Below are 25758 nucleotides of genomic sequence, written 5' to 3'. Positions count from 1 at the left end.
GACACTAGGACAGGCATACATGTTTCAACACACACGCAGCTCAGAACAAAGTTTTTGGCATTATATGACAGAGGACTTAAACTAAAGACTCAAAGAAAGGTTATGCAGTGTGTATGCCTTTTTTTTTTTTAATTTAAAACTTGCCACATCAAATTATTTCTTTCAAGTTATAAGCATATTTTGATTTGCTTAAACATTTCTTTAAAGATTTCTTGGGGGCGGGGGAGGCACTACCCTGTGGCTTTCACTGAGCCTGCATTACAAATTAAGGAAGTTGACTTTATAAAATTCATTTGGTAAAAAAAGAACAGCCTTCCAAAGAAGGCTGCATGTTGACCAAACACATTTAGAAAAGTTTGATCGTTCTAATCATGAGTTTCTCAGTCAGGGATAACACTGAACTCTAACAACAGAATGTACAAGGCAGTATAATTTAACTTTGTTAAAAGGCTTGCCCAAGGTATACTGCCAAGATACCCCACAATCATAATTTTTGAACAAAGCCATGAAACTATTAAATAAACTATTTCTAAATTATGATCCATTTAGGATCATTTGTTCCTTGATAAAGATAGGGGGAAGATATTAATTATAATTATATACCTGAGACTCTTCAGAGCAGTGTGCATAATAGATACATAAAATTAATTATAACCAAGTGTGATAAGCTCAAATGAGAGACAATTTCAGAAAACTGAAGAGACAGATTACATATATCCATAACTAAAATTCCATAAGATCCTATGTCTTTAATCTCAGAGGATTACAACAAGAAATATTCCAAAGCACTCCTTTTCTAAGGAAGGGTCTCAATTCAGGCATGAATTCAGTCAGATTTTATTAAAACAAAACCTATAATGCAGTAGTTTAGAAAAACACAACAAAACTCAATCTCTCACTATTATAGACTGAGAAATACCCAGTAATAATAAATGGTGCCTTTTCTTAGTCTCTTATCAAATATAAACTCCTTTTCTGAGATAATTAACCCAAAAACAGGTTTTAAAGAGAAAGGTCCACAATCTCCAGGTGAAGAAAACGACACCGAAAAATTGAGGTAGGTGTCAAGTTTGACAGCTTCCATCTTCCAAGTCATAGACTGCCCTCAATCTGCACAGGATTCCATGGATGAAGTCAGGTGTAGTGAAGAGGAGGTATTCTGAATGGGAGTTGGAAAACATCAAGCTTGTAATTAAGTGCATTCTCAAGTATAATAATCCACCTGGAACAAGATAAAACATTGAGAACCCATCCAAGGTAAAGCAGCTAGACCTTATACTCCCACAGGAGTTACAGCACAAGACAATGAATTATGACAAATCCCACCTCATGAGCCAAATGGTCCATGAACAGAGAAAGTGTGGTCCCTCCAAAGGCAGTGTTAACGATACACTTAGGTTTTGGCCCAGCATTAACTAATGCTATTCTTAATTGATAACCAGAAAATAATCATAGAGAAACTGACTTTTAAGTGTTACTTCAAACCACAACTTATAGGAATTCAAAAATAAATCTTAAAGCAAAAAAAAAAAATATCGTATTCCTTCCACCTTATAACAGATCCTGCTAAGAGCCCTCTCTACCTCCACAGAACTCTATAAGAAGCCTAGTATGCTATTCATATGTAAGTATACTTTTGGATTTGGCTAAAGAAAACACCCAGCAGATTTTAGCTAACACAAGGAAAAGCTGACCCTAATGTTTATTAGTCTTCACTTTCTTTCAAATCATAAGGTTCTACCGTTTCAGAAAATGAGGGGAGAATGAAAAGTAAAAAAATCTAAAATTAACTCTTTTGAAGTTAAATTTATGTCATTCCTTTTTACTTCTTAAATTCTCATTCCTGAAAAAAATATCTACAAACTTTTTAGATAGGGTGTGGAGTGACTTGATAACATTAAAGTCATTCTGAGATGTACAGATTCCCTGCAAAATTAGCATGTTATGTTGTGGACAAGAGGTTGGAAGATGAATCAGAAGGAAGTTCATCAACACAAGAAGGCATTAACTAATGCTATTCTTAATTGATAACCAGAAAATAATCATAGAGAAACTGACTTTTAAGTGTTACTTCAAACAACTTATAGGAATTCAAAAATAAATCTTAAAGCAAAAAAAAAAAAATTGTATTCCTCATTAACAACTACTTTTCCTTTGACTTCTGTCAAATATTAGTACGAATAAGACTGCCTCTGAAAGTCTATGTGCACAGATTTGTACTTCACTAGCTTTCTCATGTCCCTAGCATCTATTCATGCCCAACATACAGATTTGATGAACCAAGAGAAAATAAAAAATATAGTCATGTGACAACCTATCTAATTTCTAGCCAAACAGACCTATTTAAAATTATTTGTATCATGGAGCATTTATGCAGTCTCACATCTTGGTTAAAATTTTTCTTGACATCCTTTGCCTTCAGAGGCCTCCTCAGCCATGACCTACAGTAATTTTACTCAGATTCCACAGATTTACCCTGAAACAGAATTTATCAAGTACTTGCCACATGAAGCTGAGTTACAAAAGACTACAAAATACTGCCCTGGTGTGTGTGGTTCAGTTGGTTGGGCATCATTCCATGCACCAAGAGACTGCCGGTTCAGTTCCCTGTCAGAGCACATGCTTGGATTGTGGGCTCGATCCCCCGGTAGGGGGTGTGTAGGAGGCAGCCAATTAATGTTCCACTTTCATATCAATGTTTTCTCTCTCTCCTCTCTCTCCCCCCCCCCCCGCCTTCCTTTCTCTCTAAAAATTACTGAAAATGTATTTTTTAAAAAGACTACAAAATACTGACACAATTTTGTGGGTGAAAGATGTTTCTAAGCATGCACTTATGTATGAATTGCCAATTGACATATGCATGAAATCTCACACTGATTCTATTTTTTTTTTATTTTTTAAATATTTTCTTATTGATTTCAGAGAGGAAGGGAGAGGGAGAGAGAGATAGAAACATCAATGAGAGAATCATTGATTGGCTGCCTCCTGCACACCCCACTGGAGACTGATCCTGCAATCCGAGCATGTGCCCCGAGAGGGAATGGAACCATGACCTACTGGTTCACAGGTCAATGCTCAACCACCGAGCCTCGCTGGCCAGGATCACACTGATTCTTATATAGCCAAATGAGTTTCCATGGGTTTCAAAAACTCCATTACTAGTGGGGAAAAATAATAAATATGTCTCAGTTGTTATTTCTAAACACTGTACTTATTCCAATGATGTAACTTAATTTGAAATATTTCTGGAATTCTTCATTTGTAACTATTTTCAGAGCCAATTTATAAGCTATATGGAAAAAAATTAATTGTGCTAATTTTTTCTTACCAAAAATGGAATTATCTGGCTTTATAACCCACCATTTCATCAGGCTTAACTTCTCCACAATTCAGAAAATTTGCTAGCACTGGACATACTTAGAAGAATTAGATACAAGCTGTCTGAAACCAATGTCAAATGAAGAGCTCCAAAAACATTTTAAGCGATGCCACCATCAGTGAATGATCTTCTAGGACCGTGGTCGGCAAACTGCGGCTCGCGAGCCACATGCGGCTCTTTGGCCCCTTGAGTGTGGCTCTTCCACAAAATACCACGGCCTGGGCGAGTCTATTTTGAAGAAGTGGCGTTAGAAGAAGTTTACGTTTAAAAAATTTGGCTCTCAAAAGAAATTTCAATCATTGTACTGTTGATAATTGGCTCTGTTGATTAATGAGTTTGCCGACCACTGTTCTAGGACAACCTTATGAAGAATAATAATTATACCTGCTTATTTGTGGTTTTAAAGTTTCCTTAGCATATTCATTAGTACATTACTTCAATGCTTCATTCATGTTTATGAAACCTGTCAAATATTGTATTAACAAGTTCTTCATGTTATAAAACTTCCTTTAACTTAAGAAGGTATTAAAATGAGTACTTAAACTTGCATCCAAATTCTAAGTTTATCATTTATTTCTGTGTCTTTAAAATTGCATAAACTGTAATTATAAAATGGAATGTAAAACTCATAATGGTGAATTGTACACCATGTGAATTACGTATATCTCAACTAGAGGCCCGATGCACAAAATATGTGTAAGGGGCTCGGCCCTCGCAGCCCTGGTTGCCCCGGCCAGGCCTCGCAGCCCCAGCTTCACCCAGAAGGTTGTCCGGAAGGATGTCAGGAAGGTCATTCGGCTGTTCGGTCTAATTAGCATATTAGCTCTTCATTATATAGGATAAACTACCTAAAAAAACCTGAAGACACAGACAGGCCAGCATGGCTCAGTGGTTGAGCACAGACCTATGAACGAGATCACGGTTCAATCCCCAGTCAGGACATATGCTTGGGTTGAGGGCTTGATCCCGTATGGTGCAGGAGGCAGCCAATCAATGATTTTCTCTCATCATAGATGTTTCTATCTCTCTCTCCCTCTCCCTTCCTCTCTGGTATAAATAAAAATATACTTTTTACACTGAAGACACAGAAATGCAAATATCCAATTAAGCTTCATTAAAAAGCCTAAGTCATTCAAAACGAGGGAAAAGACTTATTCAAAGATTAACCAAAAGCTCATATCTCCCAGAAACAGACCAATCAGATAGCAATTTTGAATCATCACTGAAATAACTCACATACTTTCACAGGTGCCCTTTCACTAAAAAGTCTTGAAAATTCCACCAAAAATTGAATATTAAGGAATAAATACTGATACAACCAAACATTAGATCTGTGCGACCTTCTGAATAATGAGAAGAATTTTATGTGGTATCACCACCTTATTACTCAAAAGCAAAAAAATCTTTGAAATAGCCAGACTGAGGAGATAAATCTTACTTTAAACAAAGTTCCATCCTTGTCCAGATCATTCTAATGTTTTTGACTGCATAGTAAATCCCTTATATTTGTACTAAGGTATCCTGCACCTTATAAAGCACAAACATAAACACAGAAGATTGAGATAAATCGAATTTCCAATATATTTCCCCACATCTTATAGGATGATCCTGGAACACCCCTTGTGGTGTTTACATCTACCCTGGAAACCAAAACTCCATTAAGCAGTTCAGAACAGAAAAAACAGGTGCCATAAATAATCCTCCACGGAATAACGAAGAGCGGATAAAAACAGGTAAATAATTTGCTTATGAATGAAAGAATGTATATTCATTCATTCAATACATATCCTGTTGAATGTTTCCCATACCAGGAACTGCTACAGGTAATGGAAATTCAGAAATTATCAAGACAATCAAAGTTCCTGTTCTTATGGAGCCTGATATCCTTGCGGGGCGGGGCGGGGGGGGGGGGGGGGAAGGAGATCAGCAGACAAATAGTAAACTACATATAAACAAAAATTTAAATATATTTTCAAGTGGTGATAAACGCAATGAAGAAAAAGAGCAGGGTTACGAGGTCAGAGACGCATACAGTGTGGAAACAGCAGGGGGAGGGAAGTTGTCATGAAGTTACCTTCGAATACGACATCTGCGAGGACAACTGAATGAAACGGGGGAGGGAGCCATGCAAACAGCTGGGAGAAGATCAGTCAGGCAGAGGAAGACCACGTGCAAAGACCTGAGGTACGCACACGGTGGGCACGTTCAGTGAACAGCAAGAAGGTCGGTATAACAGCAGCAGAGGGAGCAGCCGTAGGAAATGTGGTTGGCGCACTGGGCAGCGATCTCATCTCACATACCCTTCTTGGTCACCGCCCTTTTCGGTCACGGCGGGAGTTTGGATTTCACTGCAGGTGTGGTAAAGAAGTCACGGGGAGGTTTTGAGATGGGGAAGCTATTTCTCTGTGAAGAACAGTCTGGATGTAATGGTGGCAGGAGAGAGGCAAGAAAGGCAGCACGAGGCCAGTTAGAAGGTGCCCCAGTTTTCCAAGTAACAGGTGATGGTGCTTTGGACCAGGGTAATAGCAGTGGGGTAGTACATGGCGGGGGAAGGGGAGAGAGAGAGAGATAATGGGGAGGCAGATCTAACAGGACTCTGCCCAGTACCTGAGGGGCACAAGGGAAGGAGATGCTGAAAGATCCTAGAAAAAATATAGAGTGAATCTGGGTGTTTGTGCCGCTCCTTTTAACTGGCCCTTTGTTTTTCAATGTATTTTTCGAACTACATTTTTATCAGGGTTCAACATTGCCTGTGCAATTTCTCCATTCCCCCACTTTATTTTCTGTTCTGACACCTTTTCAAACTTAAATTTGCAATATATTAAACCCAATGGGAGTTGAAATAATAAAATTATCACATTACACAACTGTTCCAAACTACACACTGAAAATATAAATGTAAGGATAAAAGTTAGACGAGACCTAAGGAAACCCCAACAGGGGGCTTCCTTGTCTACCAGCATCTTCTGTCCTTTGGGCATCCAGTGGCTATTCAGTGCCTCATCTTTCTACCCTAACAAATTTTTCTCTTCAATCAGAATCTAATTGATAATAAAGTGTTTTAAAAGGAACAACAACTAAAGTAAAAAATTAATTGGGCCTGGCCGGTATGGCTCAGTTGGTTAGAGCATCATCCCCAAAGTCATTGAGAAACTTGCCTACCACACAGAAAACAGATTCGGAGATTAAGTACACACAAACAACATCCCTATTGGCTTCTAGATTGCAGTTTATTACACCTATGTGTAAGGCCAATAAACAAGCAAAATCTTTTTTTTTCCCCTCTAGAAAACTGTTGTCTTATCCTGTGGCCTCCCACCAGAGTTGCCCATCCCTATACAAAATAATTACACGTAAGGTAGTACCATGAGTGTCTCCCAAGAAATCTAAAATGAGTGAAATGAAACTGCCATCTGCATTAGGTCCATAAAAAACCAAACGGAGTCAAAGTCACCTTAACAAGTAGCTCCCAGGACAGTTGAGAGTATCTGCTTGAGAATATTAACATATCTAGAGAAAAAAGCATTTGTCAATCAGAAAAGGGAACGGAAGCAGAAAAAAAAGCAAGGCAGGGGGGAGGGTACATTTTGTCAATGCTCTTCCGGACACAGTCCAAAGTATATTTTGTAAATAATACAGGCCACTGGTAACGTTTTCCCTATATTGTGAGGAGGCCCTTACGCCTTCCACTTCCATCCCTAACACTCTCTGTTAACTCCCAAACTCATAAAGCAATAAGCAACAGTTTGATTATAATTTGGCTGCAAAGGAGAAAATGTGCTAAGCGTGCCAATACAAGTAGGTGAGTATCCCGCCCAATATGGTATGCAGATATATACATGGTCACACACCATGCTTGCAGGTGTGTGTGTATTCTCCACCTCTCTGTTAGTGAACAAGTTGAATGAGTTTGTGAATAACTGAACTCTTTCAAAGGTGGTGTACTGACAAAATTAGATTTCTAAGCAAATGAAGACCAGAGACAGACTCTAGACTAGGGTTATTCTTTTTAATATAATGAATATATTCCTGCCAATGAATTTTGTGCTCCTTGATGTTAGGGTTATAGCTTCTGCTTCATCTGTAATACTTATAGCAGCTAACAGAGTGTCAGTCATGAGTCTCACAGAAACTCAAACGCCTATTGTTATAATTGAAAATAAAAGTGTGTTAGGCTTTGAAATATGAAGACATCTGAACTCCCATGCCTATCCCAGATGTACAGCTTGAACACAAAAACCTGAAAAAATTTAAAAGCATCTTTTTTATTTTTACCAAATCACTACACTATTGCCTAATGTTGTTTCATGCAAATCTACAGCAAGTTATTCTACATATAGTAATCAACTATTTACTTGCTGGCTGTTTTTATTTATTACCCAGGCATATCTCTATTTCAGAAATACAATTTGATATTAGTAAAACATTCAGTGATACTCTCAATATACATCCATGCCATCCATACATATATCTGAAACTACAAAAAATAACATACCAGGTATTGCTTACTGCAGCATGAAAATATAAGTGTTAAACCATTCCTTTCCACCCCAAAATAAAATTTCAGTAAACTATACTATCCTGCCTTCACACACACACACACACACACACACACACACACACTTTCATTTCATTAGATCTAATTATCATTGTACTCTATTACACAAAAAATGTCATGTCAATAACTGGTTGATATTGAGGGACACAGTGACGCTACAAAAACCAATGAACAAACAAGTCCCTTATGTGAAACTATTTCTTACCAGAGATAGTGATAGGCTGAAAAAATATGGCTCAACACCTGGCAGAAGTTCTGGGTTTAAAAATATTTATTTTGTAATATCACTTCAAGTTAATGTCCTCTGAAGCAAAATTAATGTTTTGGTCTGTCAAAACCAATTCAAACAAATACAATGTTGTTTTGTTTCCAATCACCATTCGGAATGAGAGCAAACTCTGAGCACACTGTGCTTCTACCAGCATACCTAACAGGTATGCTGACAGAACAAACTTCCCTACCCCACCAGAGAGTCAAATGTGTATTCCAGTGGGATTACATACCACAGGCCAGAGAACTGAGTGGACTTTCTTTGTATTTGTTCTAAATAACTGCCTCTTGTCCTCAAAACATGCACAATACCAAGAACAGCACAAACGATCTTGTCATTCTATATACATATGTGCACATGTCAAAACATGTTAAAAAGGACAAAAACGCAGCATTGATTTCTTGTTCAACATTAACAAAATGTGCCATGGGAAAGATAAAATGTGTATGTAATCAAAAATTAAGTGTCTAGTAAATATACATTTTTCAACCATATGAATTTCTATAAATGATTTTAAATCCTTTACAGAAATTTCACCAGGGGAAACGTAAATCCTCAAACTATGTCATGAGATACAATTTAAAATTGGCTAATTAACTTTTAAATATGTAAACACTGATGTGGGGAGAAAAAGGACATGTACTCTGCACTTATCTCTTTAATCAGCACATCTAATTAATAGTTGATAGTGAATGAAAAATAAAACTTTTTGTCCAAAACAACTGGCAAAGGACAAAAATGGACAATGAAGTTAAGCAAGACTGGTCCATCAGAATACCAGAAAAGCAATTATTTTGGATGGAAATATAGGTTTTTACTACCATGAATAAAGAGAAATTAGAACTTCAAGGGAATAATTTTTTTTTTTAATTCAACAATGACACAACACGGCTGCTTGCAAATTAGGTTACCTTTCATTTGCTCCCCAGTGTCTCTAAATTTTAAAATGAGATATTTTAATTACAAATTTTGTCAGGTAAACTTTAAAATAAGCTCATGTTTCCAAATGTGCCATGCTAGATTTGAATATGGTATTTATTTAGAATTCAACTAGACTAGTTAGTTTGGGTTTGAAATCCTACAAGTTTTAGTTTTAATCACTGTTGGTGTTTTTCTAGTTACTACGAAATGTCCAGGAAGAGAAATTTTCTCAATCATAACTTTTTTCTTCCTTTCCTTTGACATATTCATAAAACCAAAAACAATTATTTCTAGGTACTTAATTCCACCCTCCCGGGCATGAACTGTCTCTCTTATACAGAACACCTAGAATTTTTTTAAATGCAGTGATAATTAGAAAACATCAAAGTAAAACCAAGGTGTTTCACAGGGAACTAACAGCCATAGAGTCTTTTGGCTGTTAGTCAAGTGACACATTTCTTGTCCCCTGTAGTACCACCAAGAGCTACAATAGTACCCAAACAATAGATGTACTTTCTGAATGCAGTCTTTCCTCTTTTAGAATCAGATAAATTTGTTTTAAAAGAAAACTGATAAGGACAACAACAACAAAAGAACAGACAAATGAGACTACTTAAAAAGCTTCTGTATAGTAAAGGAAGTAATCAAACGTGTGTAAAAGCAACCTACTGTATGGTTGCAAATCATAATTCTGATAATAGGTTGATATCCAGAATATATCAAAATACAACTCAACAATTTAAAAAACTCCAATAAAATGACAAAAATCTCGAATAGACATTTCTCCAAAGAACACATACAAATGGCCAACAAGCGTATGAAAGAAATGATGTTCAACATCATTAACCACCAGGGAAATACAAATAAAAATCACAATGAGATATCACCTCACACTCATTAGAAAGGCCACTATTTAAAAAAAAAAAAAAGACAAAGTCAGAGCTGGCAAGGATGTGAAGAAATTGGAACCATTGGTGCACTGTTGGTGAGAATGTAAAATGGGCAGCAGCTATGTACAATAGTATGAAGGTTCCTCAAAAAGTTAAAAATAAAATTACTATAGGATCCAGCAACCCATTTCTAAATACACACACACACACACACACACACACAAAAGAACTGGAAGCAGAAACTGAAGTTATTTGCACATCCATGTTCACTGCAGAATTATTCACAATAGCCATTAGGTAGGCTCAAGCTAAATGTCCATCTACAGATGAATGGGTAAAGAAAATGTGGAAAAATTGTAAGTCTTAAAAAAGACGGAAATCCTGTCACCTGCTACAGCATAGGTGAACCTTCAGAATATGATGCTAAATGAAATAAGCCATTTTCTTTTTTTCAAGAAGAAAAAATACTACATGATCCCACTTACATTAACCATCTATATTATAAAGAGGTAATATGCAAATTAGGCCGGGACTCTGTAACAGGTCACGACCAGACAGGAGGAGGTTGTGCATGCAGGTGAGGCCTGGAGCAGAGATGAAGACAGAGGCAGGGGGGCCTGCCTGAGCCAGCGGGGGTGGCTTGGGCAGCCCCAGAGCGAACACAGGGGGGTCGGGGGATGCTGCGAGTCAGGGATGGGTCCCAGCCCCCGCGGGGTACCTCCTCACACTGGGCCTCTAGTTTAAGATAATCAAACTCTTAGAAAATAAAATGGTGGTTGCCATGGGCTGTGGGGAGAGAGAAAAGGGGACTTGTTCAACAAAGTTTCAATTCTGCAGGATGTAAAAGTTCTAGAGATCTATTGCACAAGACACAGTTAATGCCACTGTACCTTAAAACAGTTAAGTTGTTCAATTTTTATGATGTGTGTGGGGTTTTTTAATTGATAATAGAGAGAGGAAGAGGGGAGAGAGAGGGAAACTGATATGAGAGAATCATCCATCAGTTGCCTCTCATATGCATGCCAACCAGGGATTGACTCCACAACCTAAGCATGTGTCCTTACTGGGAATCAAACTCACAAGCTTTTGGTGTATGGGGCAGCACTCCAACCAAGTGAGCCAGAGTTTTATGTTGTATGTGTTTTACCACAATAAGAAAAATGTTTAAGTAAACTGCTAAGGAACCAAGAATAGCTAAAATAATCTTGAAAAGAAAGGAATGGAATTGGAAGACTCACATTTCTCAGTTGCAAACTTAATGCAAAGCTACAGTAATCAAGACAGTGTGGTATTGCACAAAGGATAGTCATGTAGCTGAATGGACCCATATAAGAAATCCAGAAACAAACCCGTACACCTATGGTCAAATGATTCTCCACAAAGGTGCCATAGTAATTCAATGGGGGAAAGAAGGGTCTCTCAACAAATGTTGCTGGGAACAACTGGAATGAAGTTAGACCCCTACTTCAAATTATACAAAAGTTAACCAAAAAGGATCAAAGCTTTAAATGTAAGAGCTCATACTGTAAGACTCTTGAAAGAAAATACAGGAATAAGTCAGCATGACCTTGGTTTAGACGGTGGTTTCTTCGAGTACCAAAAGCACAAACAACAAAAGAAAAATTAAGCCCTGGACAGTGTGGCTCAGCTGGTTGGGCATCCGCCCTGTGCACTGAAAGTGTGCCAGTTTGATTCCTGGTCAGGGCACACGCCTGGGTTGCTGCTGGACCCCCGATAGGGGGTGTGAGGGAGGCAGCTGATGGATGTTTCTCTCTCTTTACCTCTCCCTTCCTCTCTCTCCAAAAATCAATTTCAAAATCTTCCAAAAAAAAACATTAATAAGTTGGATTTTATCAAAATCTAAAGCTTCTGTGCTTCATAAGACACCAACAAAAATGTAAAAAGACAACCCACAGAATGGAAGAAAATATTTGTAAATCTTCTGTCTAATAAAGGACTTGTGTCCAGAATGTATAAAGAGCTCTTACAACTCAATGAAAAGGCATATAACCTAAATTTTAAAAAAAAAATGGCTAAAGGGCTCTGCCAGGTATGGCTCAGTGGTTAAATGTCGACCTATGAACCAGGAGGTCATGGTTAGATTCCCAGTCAGGGCACATACCCAGGGTTGCAGGCTCGATCCCCAGGGGGCGGGGTGTGCCGGAGACAGCCAATCGATGATTCTTGGTCATCACTGATGTTTCTATCTCTCTCCCTCTCCCTTCCTCTCCGAAATCAATAAAAAAATATATATATTAAATGGCTAAAGGATTTAACAGATCTTTTTCTGCTTCACAGAAAAGATATACAAATATACAAATGGCCAATAAGCATATGAAAAGATGCTTAACATTAGCCATCAGGAAAATGCAAAGCAAAACCACTTCACAACCACTAGGCTGCTTAAAATTAAAAGACAGACAATAGCAAGTTTGGAGTGGATGTAGAGAGATTAGAAAACTCACATACTGTTGGTGGAAATGTAAAATGGTGCAGCTGCTTAGTAAAAGTGATTTGGCACTCTCTCAAAAGGTTAAAGATAAGCTGCCATATGACTTGGGAATTCCACTCCTAGGTATGGACCCAACAGAAATGAGAACAAAACACTTGTACACACATGTTCACAGCAGCATTATTCATCTATATGTATAAAAAGCCAGCGACCAGAATGTCGTAACAACCAGAATGACCAGTCGCTATGACGCCACTGCAGCCAGCACACAGGTGAATCGGGGGTGGGGCCCACTGGCCAACTTCCTGAAGCACCTCCCCCTGGCCAGCCCCGCCCCCGATGGGCCCCCACCACCCCAATCAGCCCGCAACCCCGCCCCCAAGTCAGCTCTGCCCCCAATCAGCGCCCCCCTACTCAGATCAGGGGCAGGGCTGGCTAGCCAACCACCCACGGCCCCTCCCCCAGGGCACTGGCCCCGTATTGGCCCTCCCCACCCCATTCGGGGGTGAGGCTGGCCAACCCACTCCCCACAGCCCCTCCCCACAGCCAGCCTCACCCCCAATCAGCCCCCACCACCCCGATCGGCCCACAGCAATAGGGGGTCAGGCTAGCCGGCCAACCTTCCCCAGCCCCTCCCCTGGCCGCTGACCTCTGATTGCCGCCCCCCCATTCATGGGCGGGGCTGGCCGGCCCACCACCCACAGCTCCTCCCCATGGCAGGCCTTACCCCCAATCAGCCCCCCACCCCATTCAGGGGCAGAGCCTGCTGTCCAATCACCCTCAGCCCCTCCCCTCAGCCGGCCAAGCCCTAATCGGCCCCAATTGGGGTGGGTCGGCCAGCCAACCTCCCACTGTCTCCTCCTCCCAACAGGCCCAGCCCTGATCTGCCCTGATTGGGGCCAGGCTGGCCGAACCCCACCTGTGCAAAAATTCGTGCGCTGGGCCTCTAGTTATTCATAATACCAGAAGGTGAAAATAACCCACATTTTCACCAATGGATGAATGGATAAATAAAAGGTGATATACCCATAGAATGTGATATTATTAAGTGTATATTTTAAATGGGTGAATTATACAGCATATGAATTAATCTCAATCCTACTATTAAAAATATTAAACTGCTATGACAGTATAGTCCTGTCACATAAAATTGGAAAGCACATTCGAAATGACCAAACTCACTTGTTTTACAAATGATGAAATGGAGGTTCTCAAACTTAGATGGAATCGAGTGGGGTCTGTCTGCAAACCCGGTCCCAGGGCTATTCTCACTCTGAGTGGATAATGGTTCATCCAATCAGCCAGCTGCACCGAGACACTGGCTGGCTGGAGATTTTTAGGATTCCCAAAGAGAGTAGCTATTGCATGGATCCCTTTCTCTTTAATTACCACATAGCTCTGGCCTATTTTCTAAGTTGATTTTTTTTTGTTGTTGTTGGGGGTAGGGGGGCAGGGGACGGAGTGGTGGCTAAAATTATAGCTCACAAGTCCCTCTTTCCTCTTCTACTTCACCCAACACAAACCATAATAGAAACAGGACTATTAGAAGGGGGAAAGTTAACATACCCTTGTCTTGGCTGGAGGAAAGCCACCTGGTCACCTCAAATGATAAAGGCAAATTCATCTTAAAACAACGTACACAGAACTTTCACCCAACGGCCAAGAGACTGGAGCATGGCCTTAGGCTGGCCAGGCACTGAGCTGTCAATTACTGAATATATGTTTCACTGGAAAGGAGCATCCCACCTGAGGGAAGGACTATGAAAAATAGCTCATCTTTCTTCCCTGAAACAAAGGCAATTAAGCCCTTTAAAACAGTCACAAGACACCATAAAAAGCTTACCAGAGAAAGCATCAAATACAACTATCAAAAAGTGAAATGTGGCTTTAAAAAAAGAAGGTAGGGTCAAGGTAAAAATTACAAATAACTTTATAAGGATTGGTAATAAATCATTAATATGTTTGCAAAGTTATTGGCGAGCCCCCAAAGAGTTTGGAAAACTGACAAGAATTATTTAAATTAGAAAGACCAAAATATTTTTTATCCACTCTTCGTAACAAAGTTTTCCCAGTTAAAAAACAAATACACTTTTAGGTAGAGAGAGATGAAGGTGTTATAATTTACCATTTTCTATTCAAATGTTTCGAGAATTCTTAAAAAGTAACTCAATGAATCTTCCAAGATGTTGAAGTAACATCTTCCAATCCAAAAGTTACAAATATTCGTCTTCATTATGATTTGAAAAAGATCCAATGATCACTGTATTTTTTCCTTTACATCGAGGCAGCAAGGCCAATGCATTTCTAAATAATCAAATCATTAGCAGCAGAGGGAGATCCAAAGGGGAAGAGAGTAGCATAGGAAAATCAACAGGCCACATTATTGTTGTACATATTTTAAATACATATGGCATCTACGAAATATCTCAGTTCTTTCCTAGGTATGTAAGAACTAAGATACATTCTATAAATGATTCAGGTCATATAAAAATTGTTATACTACACTAAATAGTCACCAGAAATAACACTTTTCTCCTCTGAAAGATTAAAAATGAAAATAAGACTTTTCAATGCTGTCCAACGTATTCAATTTTCCCCTCAAATGAAGTTTAGATGAAAACAGTGTGACTGACAAGCTCCGCACAGGCCAACCTTGGCAGGCCTCAACTCTGTCTATCTCCTTGGCCTGTTAAGCGAAATTCCTTCACAAACTGTTGGTCTTTGCAATAACGCCTACAAAGCTCATTACTGCCCGTGCCGGCCTATCCCCCATGTTGTGCATTTATCCCTGGGATGCATATCAACATGTGGCACATGTCCTTGACATGCACAGAAGAGCTGCACCCCAGGACAGCAGCATGCACGACAATAGTGCCGGCTCTCACTTCTTTATGGTTGCTGGGATGTAACCGAGAAATCTAATAACTGTGACAGTGGGGCCTTTCGGTTTTTCCCTGCCTTTCCAGACAGTGAAGCTGCACAGACACTAATGAAAGGTTAAATGAATAGGAATAGTTGACAAGAGGTACAATAAAGAAGGAGCTTGGTAATCCACAGACACTGAGCAGAGATCCTTGGCTCAAGCAGAGAAAGGACAGCACATCGTCGAGTCACAATATTTAAAACAGCTTGCTATACACAGAGGCTTTTGTGTCTGGGTACACGTCTGGCTTCGGACTAGGGGGGAAAAAAAAAGATACTGAAAAGGAATTTCAGCATGGGGCACTTTGGCAAATGTAAGGTCATAATAAGAGAAAAATGTTTTGTGTGGGTTGTTACATCTTTGTACTAAACACACATTAAAAAAAAGCAGGGACTATGAACTCACGAACCACGAGTTCCAAGACAATATTATACATTTTGATAACTATTAAATACTGTATCTAGAGGGCTGGTTGGATGCAATTCCCACTGGTAAGATACACATGCAGTGACTCATTTAGCCCTTCCACATTCTGCCTTCCTTATGGAAGAATTCCTGATACTCGTTTTAGAGTTTTACAGTCAAGGTCTAGTCTTTAGTGAGCGTGATTTGTTACAAATATCACCAAAACTCTCAAGCCACCTATCTTCCTTCCACTCAATGCAAAACTTCCCAGCAGTTTACTGTAAGGAAACTGAATCTGTATGCTAGCAATGTGTGAAGTGCAAGGCAAACTTCTTGTAATTTCAAGTGACTGCAAAGTGAAATGTCCTCAAATAGAATTCTTAATTATTATATTTGTTTTGTTAATGCCATTCTGAACTATACCTTAATGGAAGGTTGTCTTCCTGGGGAAATTGATTTTAAATTATAATAGCAAAATTATTTAAATCACCAAGGGGGAAAAATGCTCCAGATTATCAGGAAACACAAAGAAAAAAGAAAAAAATGACTTTGTTAGGTAGACTTTTTTTTTTTTTTTTTTTTTAAGAAAAAAAGTTATAACTCTTCTATGGCAAACCTTAAAAATGACCTATCTGTAAAATCGTTCCTATGCATATACATGAGTTAGAATATAGGTTTACAATAAATGGTAAAAGCATACTGAGAACATGTTTTAAAACAAGGGAGCCTCTTTGAACAGCCAAATTAAATTATAGCTGAACTCTTGAGTGTACTGAGGGTTCTAATAAGCAACAAATAAAGACTTTTATTGGCTAGCAATATAATGAGAGCTACTGTTCAAGAGATGAAAAAAAAAAGGCAAATCTGGGTAGTTTATCTCACTGGATTATATTATTTACTTAAATGGCAAATAAGTTTGTCCAAAGTAAGGCTACTAAAAACTAGTATATACATATTAAAGAACAATTATGGTCAATGACTCTTAAATGTAAATATATCACAAATTTTAGTGGGAAGACTGTGAAATTAAACAACAAATACTGAACTTAATACCACTTGAGTTCTATTTCTTTAAATTTAACATATTTATTGATTCCTCATATAAATGGTTTACTATTTATGCTTATACCATGAAGCATTTATCTTAAAGGAGACTTCTCTCCAGAGTACAGCAGTTGTGTGTAGAACTACTTCAAAACCATTATTGACAGAGAGGAGGCTGTCTTTAAGTGAACTGAAAGAAGGTACCCATCCCCTTCCTCAGTGACTGGGGAGGAAGTTACATTTAATAGAACATGGAAGGTTGGCCTCCTAACAGGAGAACTCCTTCAGTTAACAAAACGATAAACAGACCTTAGCAAACCAAATCAGATTTAAAATGTATTTGGTTGCATTTTGCTTGATCTTCAAATAACCTAAAAGGTAGAACTTAGAAATCTTAGCAGACTACTTGATCACTTTTCTTACAGGAAGTTCTGTTGCTTCTGTCACAGCTTTAAAAAAAAAAACAAACAAAAAAAAACCTACAATAACCCCTCCAAACCTAAACACTAAGCCAGTATGCCAATATTCTTTATGTACTTTTTCTACAAACTTCTGATTGCCAGAATGATTTTTTTTTACCTTAAATATGTCTAATAAAATCACGAGGCTCCCTCTAGCTCTTCAGAGAGGAGTTTACTAACCAATGACCCTATGTAATTTCCATCCAGCAGGAAAGATTTGAAAAGGCTGCCTCCCCTTCTACAAGGAATGTTTTCAACTGTTTCTTGTAAAGATGTAGATGGTAAATGAGACCATCTGCACAGGAATTCAGAAAACACAGTTCCTTATATCCACCTCACGTTGAGAATCTATTAATTGCCTCCAACCTACGCTTTATATACAAAATTCTGTAATAAAACTTTAATCTGTTTTAAGCTATATCTACATTCCCAACTTAGATTTACCCATCTTGCTAAAATCAATTTTAATCTCAAAAAAAAACAAGTAACAACATATATTAACATCTATACCAAATTCAAACTTGTGATCTGGTCTCAGTTCTAAAAACCTACATTTAAATGCAGGATGAAAAAAAAATAAAGTTTTATTAACAGTGTCTCTGTGGGGTTTATGGGAAACCAAGATGCTCATGGTAATTTGTAGAAAACACTTCCATGTGCCATATTTATACACAACACTGGTAATGACTTTTTTATTGTTTAATCTTTTCTGCTATTCAGTATTGGACACTTTGGGATTGTAGTTATTTAGAAGACTATAAATAATACAGTTGAAAAATGCCATTGATATTTAGTCTATCTTACAATAGCCATAAAAGCCACACAGTCCACTGGCAAATTGTTTCAAACAAGTGAGTATGAAAAATGCCAAATAGAACTCCTCGTGCTCACTAGGACCATCTTTCAAATACTTAAGGAATATTTAAAATGGTGAGGAACCTTAACTAAAATTAAAAATAAAGGGAACCACTAAACTTCAAGTCATCACCTATTTTGGACTCCCTTAATATAAGACATATTCCCAGGAACAACAAAAAGAACAGCTCCCTCCACCTCCCAACCCCCGCCCCTTTTTGAGCCAGTGTCCAATTTCTTCTTTTCTGAACAGCTGTATTATCCAACTTAAGTTGCTCTGCTAATTTCAGTCCCACAAGGACTAACTTGGAAGGCAAAAAAAATACAAGAAAAGATCAATTTGCTGGGAAAGATCAAATGAGAAAACTGTGGGGACAGCACCAGGTCAGCGTGTGGAGAACTAAGCAGACCTGTTCTTCATTAACTGCAGCTCTCTGGGGATGTCACACACTACCTGTCCATGGGCTTTATTGAACCGCCTAACCCGCCTCTCTGTTCCATTCTTCTGGGCCCAAGTGAATCACATCCTGCTGCTGACAAGTTAGCAGGGGACTGCGGCTGCAACATGAAAGTACTTTTCTTTCTTGTCTAAATCAGGCAGATTTTTGAAAAGACGACACAGCATTGACTCGTGACATGGCAAGATGAAACGAGAGGTCTGGGCCGGTCTTGGAGCTGTGCAGATAAAAGTAATCAAATGACACTCCTGGAATGCAAATTGGCATTCTTGACTGCAGCAATTGCACAACCATGAAACATCCCTGACAGCAAGCAAGATTAGGACAAAATGTTATGTAAAGCACTGAACTCAAAAACTCTCACTTGAAAATTCAAACTGTAACACTTACATTTTAATACAGCAACAGTCTGTTTCTTTTTGTAATCACACATCCCTGCCTGACAGACATCTTCACATTTCAGGTAAAAGGGGCGGGGGGGGGGGGAAATCAGTATTTGGAATGTATAACTGCTACTAATATTTTCTTAATATTTATGTTTTAAAATCCCAAGGTTGCTTTTTGTTCCCCCCCAAAGTTTAACAAGCAAACAACACCGAACTTAAAATGCTCAAGGGGTAAAAAAAAAAAAAGTCAGTTTCGAACTTTTCTCACAAGATTCTCACATTCAGGCTCAGGCTCACTTCCCTCAGGTGAAGATACTCCAGAATACTTTGGTAAAGTGATTAGCAATCTGGATTTTAAATACTCTGCTCTCTGGGAACAGAAGAGTAGCTACAACTGAGAACTTCATTAAGGCTGAACAGTTTAAATGAAACCGCTACAAACGAAAACACAGATACCCTCTAGAAGTTCCTAAGAGATTTTTGGGGTGATTCCAAGGGGTAAAGGAAGTTCCATTAGCTTGTACAAGGTCTCACTCCTCTCGAGTTACGTCCTCAGATCAGACACACTGCGTAAGAAACATATTCCCCCACGTCAAGCACGTATGTGTGTGCACAGTCACCTCTGAAACTGCAGAACACAAAGCAGCGGGTGACAAGTGGGTTCAGTCGCTGTTCAAAGTGACCAGGATTCGGAAATAGATGTGCAGACAAATAGGATACAGGCTAAAGGAAAAAGGGAAGAAAAAAGAATCCCTACGACCGGCTTTTACCGTGTTCTTGTGTTAAATGCCGCTAGACGAAAAACGCTCAAGCGCTCAACAGATACATTTCATATTCTGTTTTGACGCCTCCACTTAAACACAGGTTCCAACCATTGTAACTGTCCACGAAGTACATAAAAAATAATGAAATGGCCACTTTCTGCCACTTTAATCCCGGGCACGCAGGGCTCTTTTAGGATGTCTTTTGTGCATCCCTTCCCCAACAGCCTGACCCTAGGGTAAATGGGAAGCACCATGAATCGCACGCCGCTTTCAGAATCACTTTAATTTCCGTCAGCGTTACTGTAACCACAGTCTTGGGCGCACGCTGTTTTTGCCTGGGTGCCTGCATTTGACAGTCGCATCTCCTGACCCTCCAAGTCTTGACTTTGATCACGGAAACAAGGGATGTCACACCAAGGGGAAGAGAAGAGGGGGGACAATGCCCACCCGCTACCTGCCTTCTTCGTACACATGCCATCTACATGCGGAACAGTCTGGGAGATCCCCAAGCGGGGGGGCAACAGCAGCAGCCCTGGGTGGAAGCAAACTAAAAGGAAGAGAGTGGTCCAGCCCCATTTCTAGCAAATCACTTCCCCGAAAGCGGACAGAGCGCCCATCCGCGGGCGAACCGACTGCGCGCTGCCTCGCCGCCCGGAGCCGCTTCCAGCGCAAGCCGGGCTGTGCTGGCATCTCGCTCCGCAGCTTCGTTCGCCGCCGCCACTTGCACTTGGAACTTTTTTTTATTTTCTTAATCTCAACCTCACTTCACAGGGGATTACATCTAGTTTGTTTGTGTGTTTTTTTTTTTGGGGGGGGGAGGTAATTATTATTCTGCCCCCTCTCCGGGCCCCAAATGCCACCCTGCGGTCCACGTGTAAGTAAGGCAGATCGGCTCCTCCAGAATTGCACCTCAAAATCTCTCCCTCTCCGGGGTTTCCTTTCTTGCCTGCGCTTTGCACATTCTTCTTACAACCTCCAGGAGCACTTCCTACAATTTCTTCATTTACAAAGGGAAGTTTTCCCCCCCGCAACGTGAGGGCGAGGGGAGGGCACAGCTAAGGTGCGGGGGACTCGGTGGCCGCGTCCGCCTTCCCCGCGCGGCGCACCAGCGCGCCCCGGCGCCCACGCCCCGCCGCCGGTCCCTCACTCGCGGGCAAGTTTTAAAAGTTCCCGTTCTCTCCAAAGCTTTCCTCTCCGCCCCAGCTCCTTCCAGCGCTCCATTCATCCCCCGCCTCCCCCGGCCCGGCCCCCCCCCCCCCCCCCAGCCAGTCCCCAACTCCCAGGAGCCTGCCGCTCACCTTTCCCCGGCAGCCGCGAGAGGGGGCGACGTTGCCAGCGCCCCTCACACACCCTCCCACCTGGAACTCTCCGCGCAAAGTTGGGCCAAGTTTAGAGGGGATTTCGGGGGCACAGCAGGGGCCAGGTTGGACTGGGGCTCCCCTCCCCTCCCGCCCCCCCTCGCCACCCCCTCCACCTCTCCCCGCCGGACTTGGAGAAAACACGGCCCCCGGGCGGCCGGGGGCTCCCTGCTCCCCAAGTCTCGAATAGAAAGGAAAGGAGGGTGGAAACTTCTTACCATCTCCGCATGCTGGTTGTCAAGTGCAGCCCCCGCCTCTTGGTCTCCTCTTAGCGGCCGCGCCTGGACCAGCCCCTCGGCCGCCGCTCGCTCCTCCGTCTCGGCCTTTCTTTCCCTCCCCCTCCCGGTTTCCTCCGGCCGCCGCGCTCGCCGCCTCCGCCTCTCCCCGCCCGCCCGCCCGCGCGCGCCCTCGCCGCGGCCCCTCGGCGCTCAGGTGACTGATTTACACACGCGCCCCGGTCGCCCTCGCTCCCCGAGTCGGAGCCTGCGGCGCTCCCCCGGCTCCACAGGACAAAAAAAAAAAAAAAAAAAAGGAACGGACCGTCGCGGGAGGGGGCAGCTGCGGGGGGAGGGGGCGGTCGGGGGCCGGGCGAGGTGACCTAGGGCGGGTTTGCCAGCCCCCACCAGAGTCTCCTCTCCGCGGAACTGTCGCGACTACAATGTTGCTTCCCTTTTGCACAATAAAGTCGGGTTCGTTTTGCTGTTGTTTGTCCTCGGATGTCTAGGGGTTTCGCCAAGGGGGATGTATATTTCTCCCTCCCGCCTTGTGACTTTCCCACCCGTCTCTTTCTGGGGATGGAAAACAACTTGGGCGCCCCTGGGGGGGGGGGGGGGGTGCTGCGGGCGTGGACGTGGAGGTGGCCGCTAGCGCCCAGCTGTCAAAAGAGAGAGCGAGCAGAGGCGGGGAGGGGAGGCTGCGAACGCCGCGGAAAGGGCGCGAACTTTATCCCGACTGCTGCAGCCCGCCGCGGCGCTTTCCTTTCCGGGCGCTCGCCCGGCTCCGTCCCCTTCGCCCAGTTCCTCCTCCCGAGCGGTCGCGGCTCTTTCCCCTTCCCCTTCCCCTTTTCCTCCTCCGCGCCCCCCGCCCCCGGCAGCCCGGGCACCCCCACCCCCCGCGCTGGGGAGACGGCGAGGGAAGCCAAGGGAACCCCGGGGAACAGAAAGTCGGGACGAGAACGTGCTGGGCGAAAAAGGCAAAAAGTTGCGCGCAGCTGGGAGAGAGGAAGAAAAAAAAAAAAAGTTTTGGGTGGCGGCGTGTTTGGAGCCGGCCAAGACGCCGGCTTGCGGCGAGGGCTTCCTTCCCCTTCCCCGGGTCTGGGCCGCGCGCGCGGGCCTGGCGCTCGGGACGGCAGGGGACCGCCGCCTCCGCGGGCGCCCGCGGGGGAGGACCGGCCACAGCGGCGGACGACACTCGGCCGACCCGAGGCGCCCTGCCCCGGAGACGCAGAGACGCAGGCTGCGGGCTCCGCGCGCACACGCCTGCAGCTGAAGGACGTCTCTTGGATGCAGGCAAAACACACTCCCTGGCCGCAAGAAGGGGAGGAGGGCGACTTGAACCGTCTTTCTAACGTACGCTTTGGGCCAAAAACATCCCCGCCGTGTGCAGATTTATCATAGCTAGAGCAAACTTTCCGCTTATCTGACGTGGGAGGAAGGCACAGGTTTCAAGCATAACTCCCCGAGCACTTTCAGAATCCGCCGAGGCGAAGGCTGGCTTGGCAGAACAGCAGGTTCGGTTACCGGTTGCGACTGCAAAGAGAAAACCATCCCTCCTTTCTCTCCTCCCCGAAGGAGAGGCCGGGAGAAACTGGTGAACCGCGCTCAGAGGTCAGCATGCAATTCCTTTGAAAAGATGCAGCCCTGGAAGTGCCTACTGTATTTTCTTGGATGTTCAGTCTGGTCTTAAGTGTCATAGAAAAATGTTCACAATAAATTCAAAAAAAAAATTTTTTTTTTTCGGGAGCCACGACTGAGGACAATCTAGGGCCCAAGGAGCCACAGCTGTCCTGTGATGAGGCCTCTGACGCACGTGGATGGAGCTTTTTAACGGCGAGGCCATCACACCTGCAGGGCAGCGGACTGATTGGGTCCCAAGTCCTGGCTGTTTTCAAAGGCCCTTTCCAAGCAGATTTCAAGTCACGTCGTCCTGTGTGAATTCTTTGCATCCTCTCGCTGTGGAAAGGCTTGTCCGGTAAACACTTACGCCACGTTATTTATAGTGAATACCTTAAGAGTTCTGGGCACATGGTTCATCCGCAGGCTTCTAGTGGGAGCGAGAAGATGACTTCTCTCACTGTCCTATAAAAATGTACACTAGATAGCCAATGACTGTATAGATGCATGATATCTAAGAAGGCTCATCCTTAAATTACTTGATTAAGGTGTGGAGCATGGTCCCGTATTCTGGAAACCTCCCTGTAACATCATCCTACCGTTTGAAGGCACTGATGACACGAGGGATAATGACGACCAAACGGGCATTCTGAGCAACGGAGGGTCGTCACGAGAAGTCTCCAGAAATGAGCCAAGTTCCCGCGTGTGTTCCTGTGTTACGGAGAGATGAGAAAAGCTAACTTCCGAGTCATCCCCCTTACAAATCCATGCACACACGTCCCGCTTTGGACAAGGGACAGACCAGCAATGGCCAAACAGGCGTATTCACACTGTGCATTTCGGGCCGCACACCTACACTGGCCAACAGGCAGAAGTCGTTCCCCATCAAGCAACCTGTCATTTAAATTCCCCCGACTGGTCTCAGATCTGTGTTTGATGTTGGCAGACACACAATTTGTGTGAGGTGAGCGGTGTCTGTTGGGGTCCTGGACCTTTCTGGAGAGTCGTCATGATCAAGATTGGGAATGTGTTGGGCTGAAGAGCAGCCCTCCGAGAAGGGGGGAGAATTTATAGAAGCAAAGCCTGGCACATAATACAATTCCAGTCTCTTATTTCCTCCAGTGGGTTTGTATGGCAATTCAAAATAAACCTTAAGTCCTTTCGATGTCCTAGAAGACCTTAATAATTTACACCTGCCTGGCCCTTCAGCTGTGGGGTTTTTTTTTCCTTCCCCTGGTACACTACATGCAGTCACACTGGCTTGCCTTCTGTCCTCCTACCTTGCCATACTCCTTCCTGATATTTGCCCCTGCTGTTCTCTACCTGATATACGCCCACATTTCCCAACGGTTCCTTCTTACACATCTCAGCTCTAACGTCACTTCTTCAGACTAATTAAAGTAGCTCTTTGCACACCATCTGAAATGCCCCTCACGCTTCTTTTTTTCCCCCCCTCACCCAAGGATATGCTTATTGATTTTAGAGAGAGAAAAGGAGAGAGAGAGAGAGAAAAAACATCGATGTGAGAGAGAACATCGATTGTTTGCATTCTGGAAGTGTCCTCATTGGGGATCATTCCCAAACCTAGGTATGTGCTCTGCCATACTGAGCCGCACCAGCCATGGCCCCCTCACACTTTCTTCCATTACTTTTCCTTAGTAATATCTGAAATTGTCTTATTTATGTGCTTGTTTTTCTTCAACTGAAATGCCAGAAGCTTCCTCGGGACAAGAGCCGTATCCACCTCGTTTGCTTATATAAGCTCAGCCCATAAAGAAGTGCCAGGCACAAACTAAACTCCTAGAAATATTGTTTGAATTAAGGAAGCAATGTGAAAATCATTGCACTGTATCGGTTATCACCTTAAGGTCATCACCTTAAAGCCAGACAAGTTCACTCTAGGAATATGGAAAAAACTATTTCCTGTCTGTTCTTTGCGGGATGGTGCAAAATTGTTGACTTCTTTCACCACAGATCCTCAAAGTGTGGTCTGGGCAGCCCTGTGAGTCCCCAAGACCCTCTTAAGAGGACCATGAAGTCAAAACTATTTTTATTATTTGCCTTTCCACTCACATTTTTTCATGAATGTACAACAGTTTTCCAGAGATAATGTAACATATGATATCACAACAGATTGAATGCAGAAGCAGATGCAAAAATTCACCTATCTTTTCTAATATCAGACCTTGAAGAGATTTGCCAAAAATGTAAGTCAATGCCACTCTTCTGATTTTTTTGTTTGTTTTGGAAAATATAGTCAATTTTTTTTTTTAATTTTAAGATGTGTACGTATTTCCTGTTGTTGCTGTAACAAATTACCACAGGTTTAGTGGCGTAAAACAACACAAATTTAGTATCTTATCATTGTGGATTGGCTTCCCTAAGTTAAAATCAAGGTGTCGGCAGGTCTGCTTTCCATTCTGGAGACAGTAACCAGAATCCATTTCTTTACCTTTTCCATCTTCTAGGGGCCACCGACCTTCCTTGGCTAGTGGTGCCCTTCCATCTTTAAAGCCTGTAATAGCCAAATGTGTCTTTCTTATACTACATCATTCTGCCACTGCCTCCTTTTTTCAATTATAACTACCCCTGTGATTTCATTGGGCCCACCTAGTTAATCCAGGATAATCTACCAATTTCAAAATTCTGAATCACATCTGCTACAGAGTCTCAGGTTCTAGGGATATGGGCCATTGTTAGGGACCATAGTTCTGCCCACCACAACGTAGTAACAAATGATGGGTTTGTTGTTGTTGTTTTAAATGAATTAATAACTATTTTTAAATTTCTGATACAACAAC

The 25758-nt window shown here is 42.2% G+C and overlaps 1 protein-coding gene across 1 annotated transcript in view; it reads right to left on the bottom strand.

Annotated features, from left to right (window-relative positions):
• The window catches only part of BNC2 (basonuclin 2), a 421518-nt gene extending 400053 nt beyond the window's left edge, over window positions 1-21465 (bottom strand). Inside the window, exon 1 of the mRNA XM_028150712.2 lies at window positions 21344-21465. Coding sequence (XP_028006513.1) covers window positions 21344-21346 — 3 coding nt within the window. The 5' untranslated portion in view covers window positions 21347-21465. The remainder of the gene's footprint in view (window positions 1-21343) is intronic.
• Window positions 21466-25758: the final 4293 nt, after the last annotated feature.

Source organism: Eptesicus fuscus, chromosome 15 (assembly GCF_027574615.1).
Source record: "Eptesicus fuscus isolate TK198812 chromosome 15, DD_ASM_mEF_20220401, whole genome shotgun sequence".
Lineage (NCBI taxonomy): Eukaryota > Metazoa > Chordata > Mammalia > Chiroptera > Vespertilionidae > Eptesicus > Eptesicus fuscus.
Note: the sequence above shows the minus strand (reverse complement) of the source record. Positions and strands in the feature narration are given on the sequence as shown.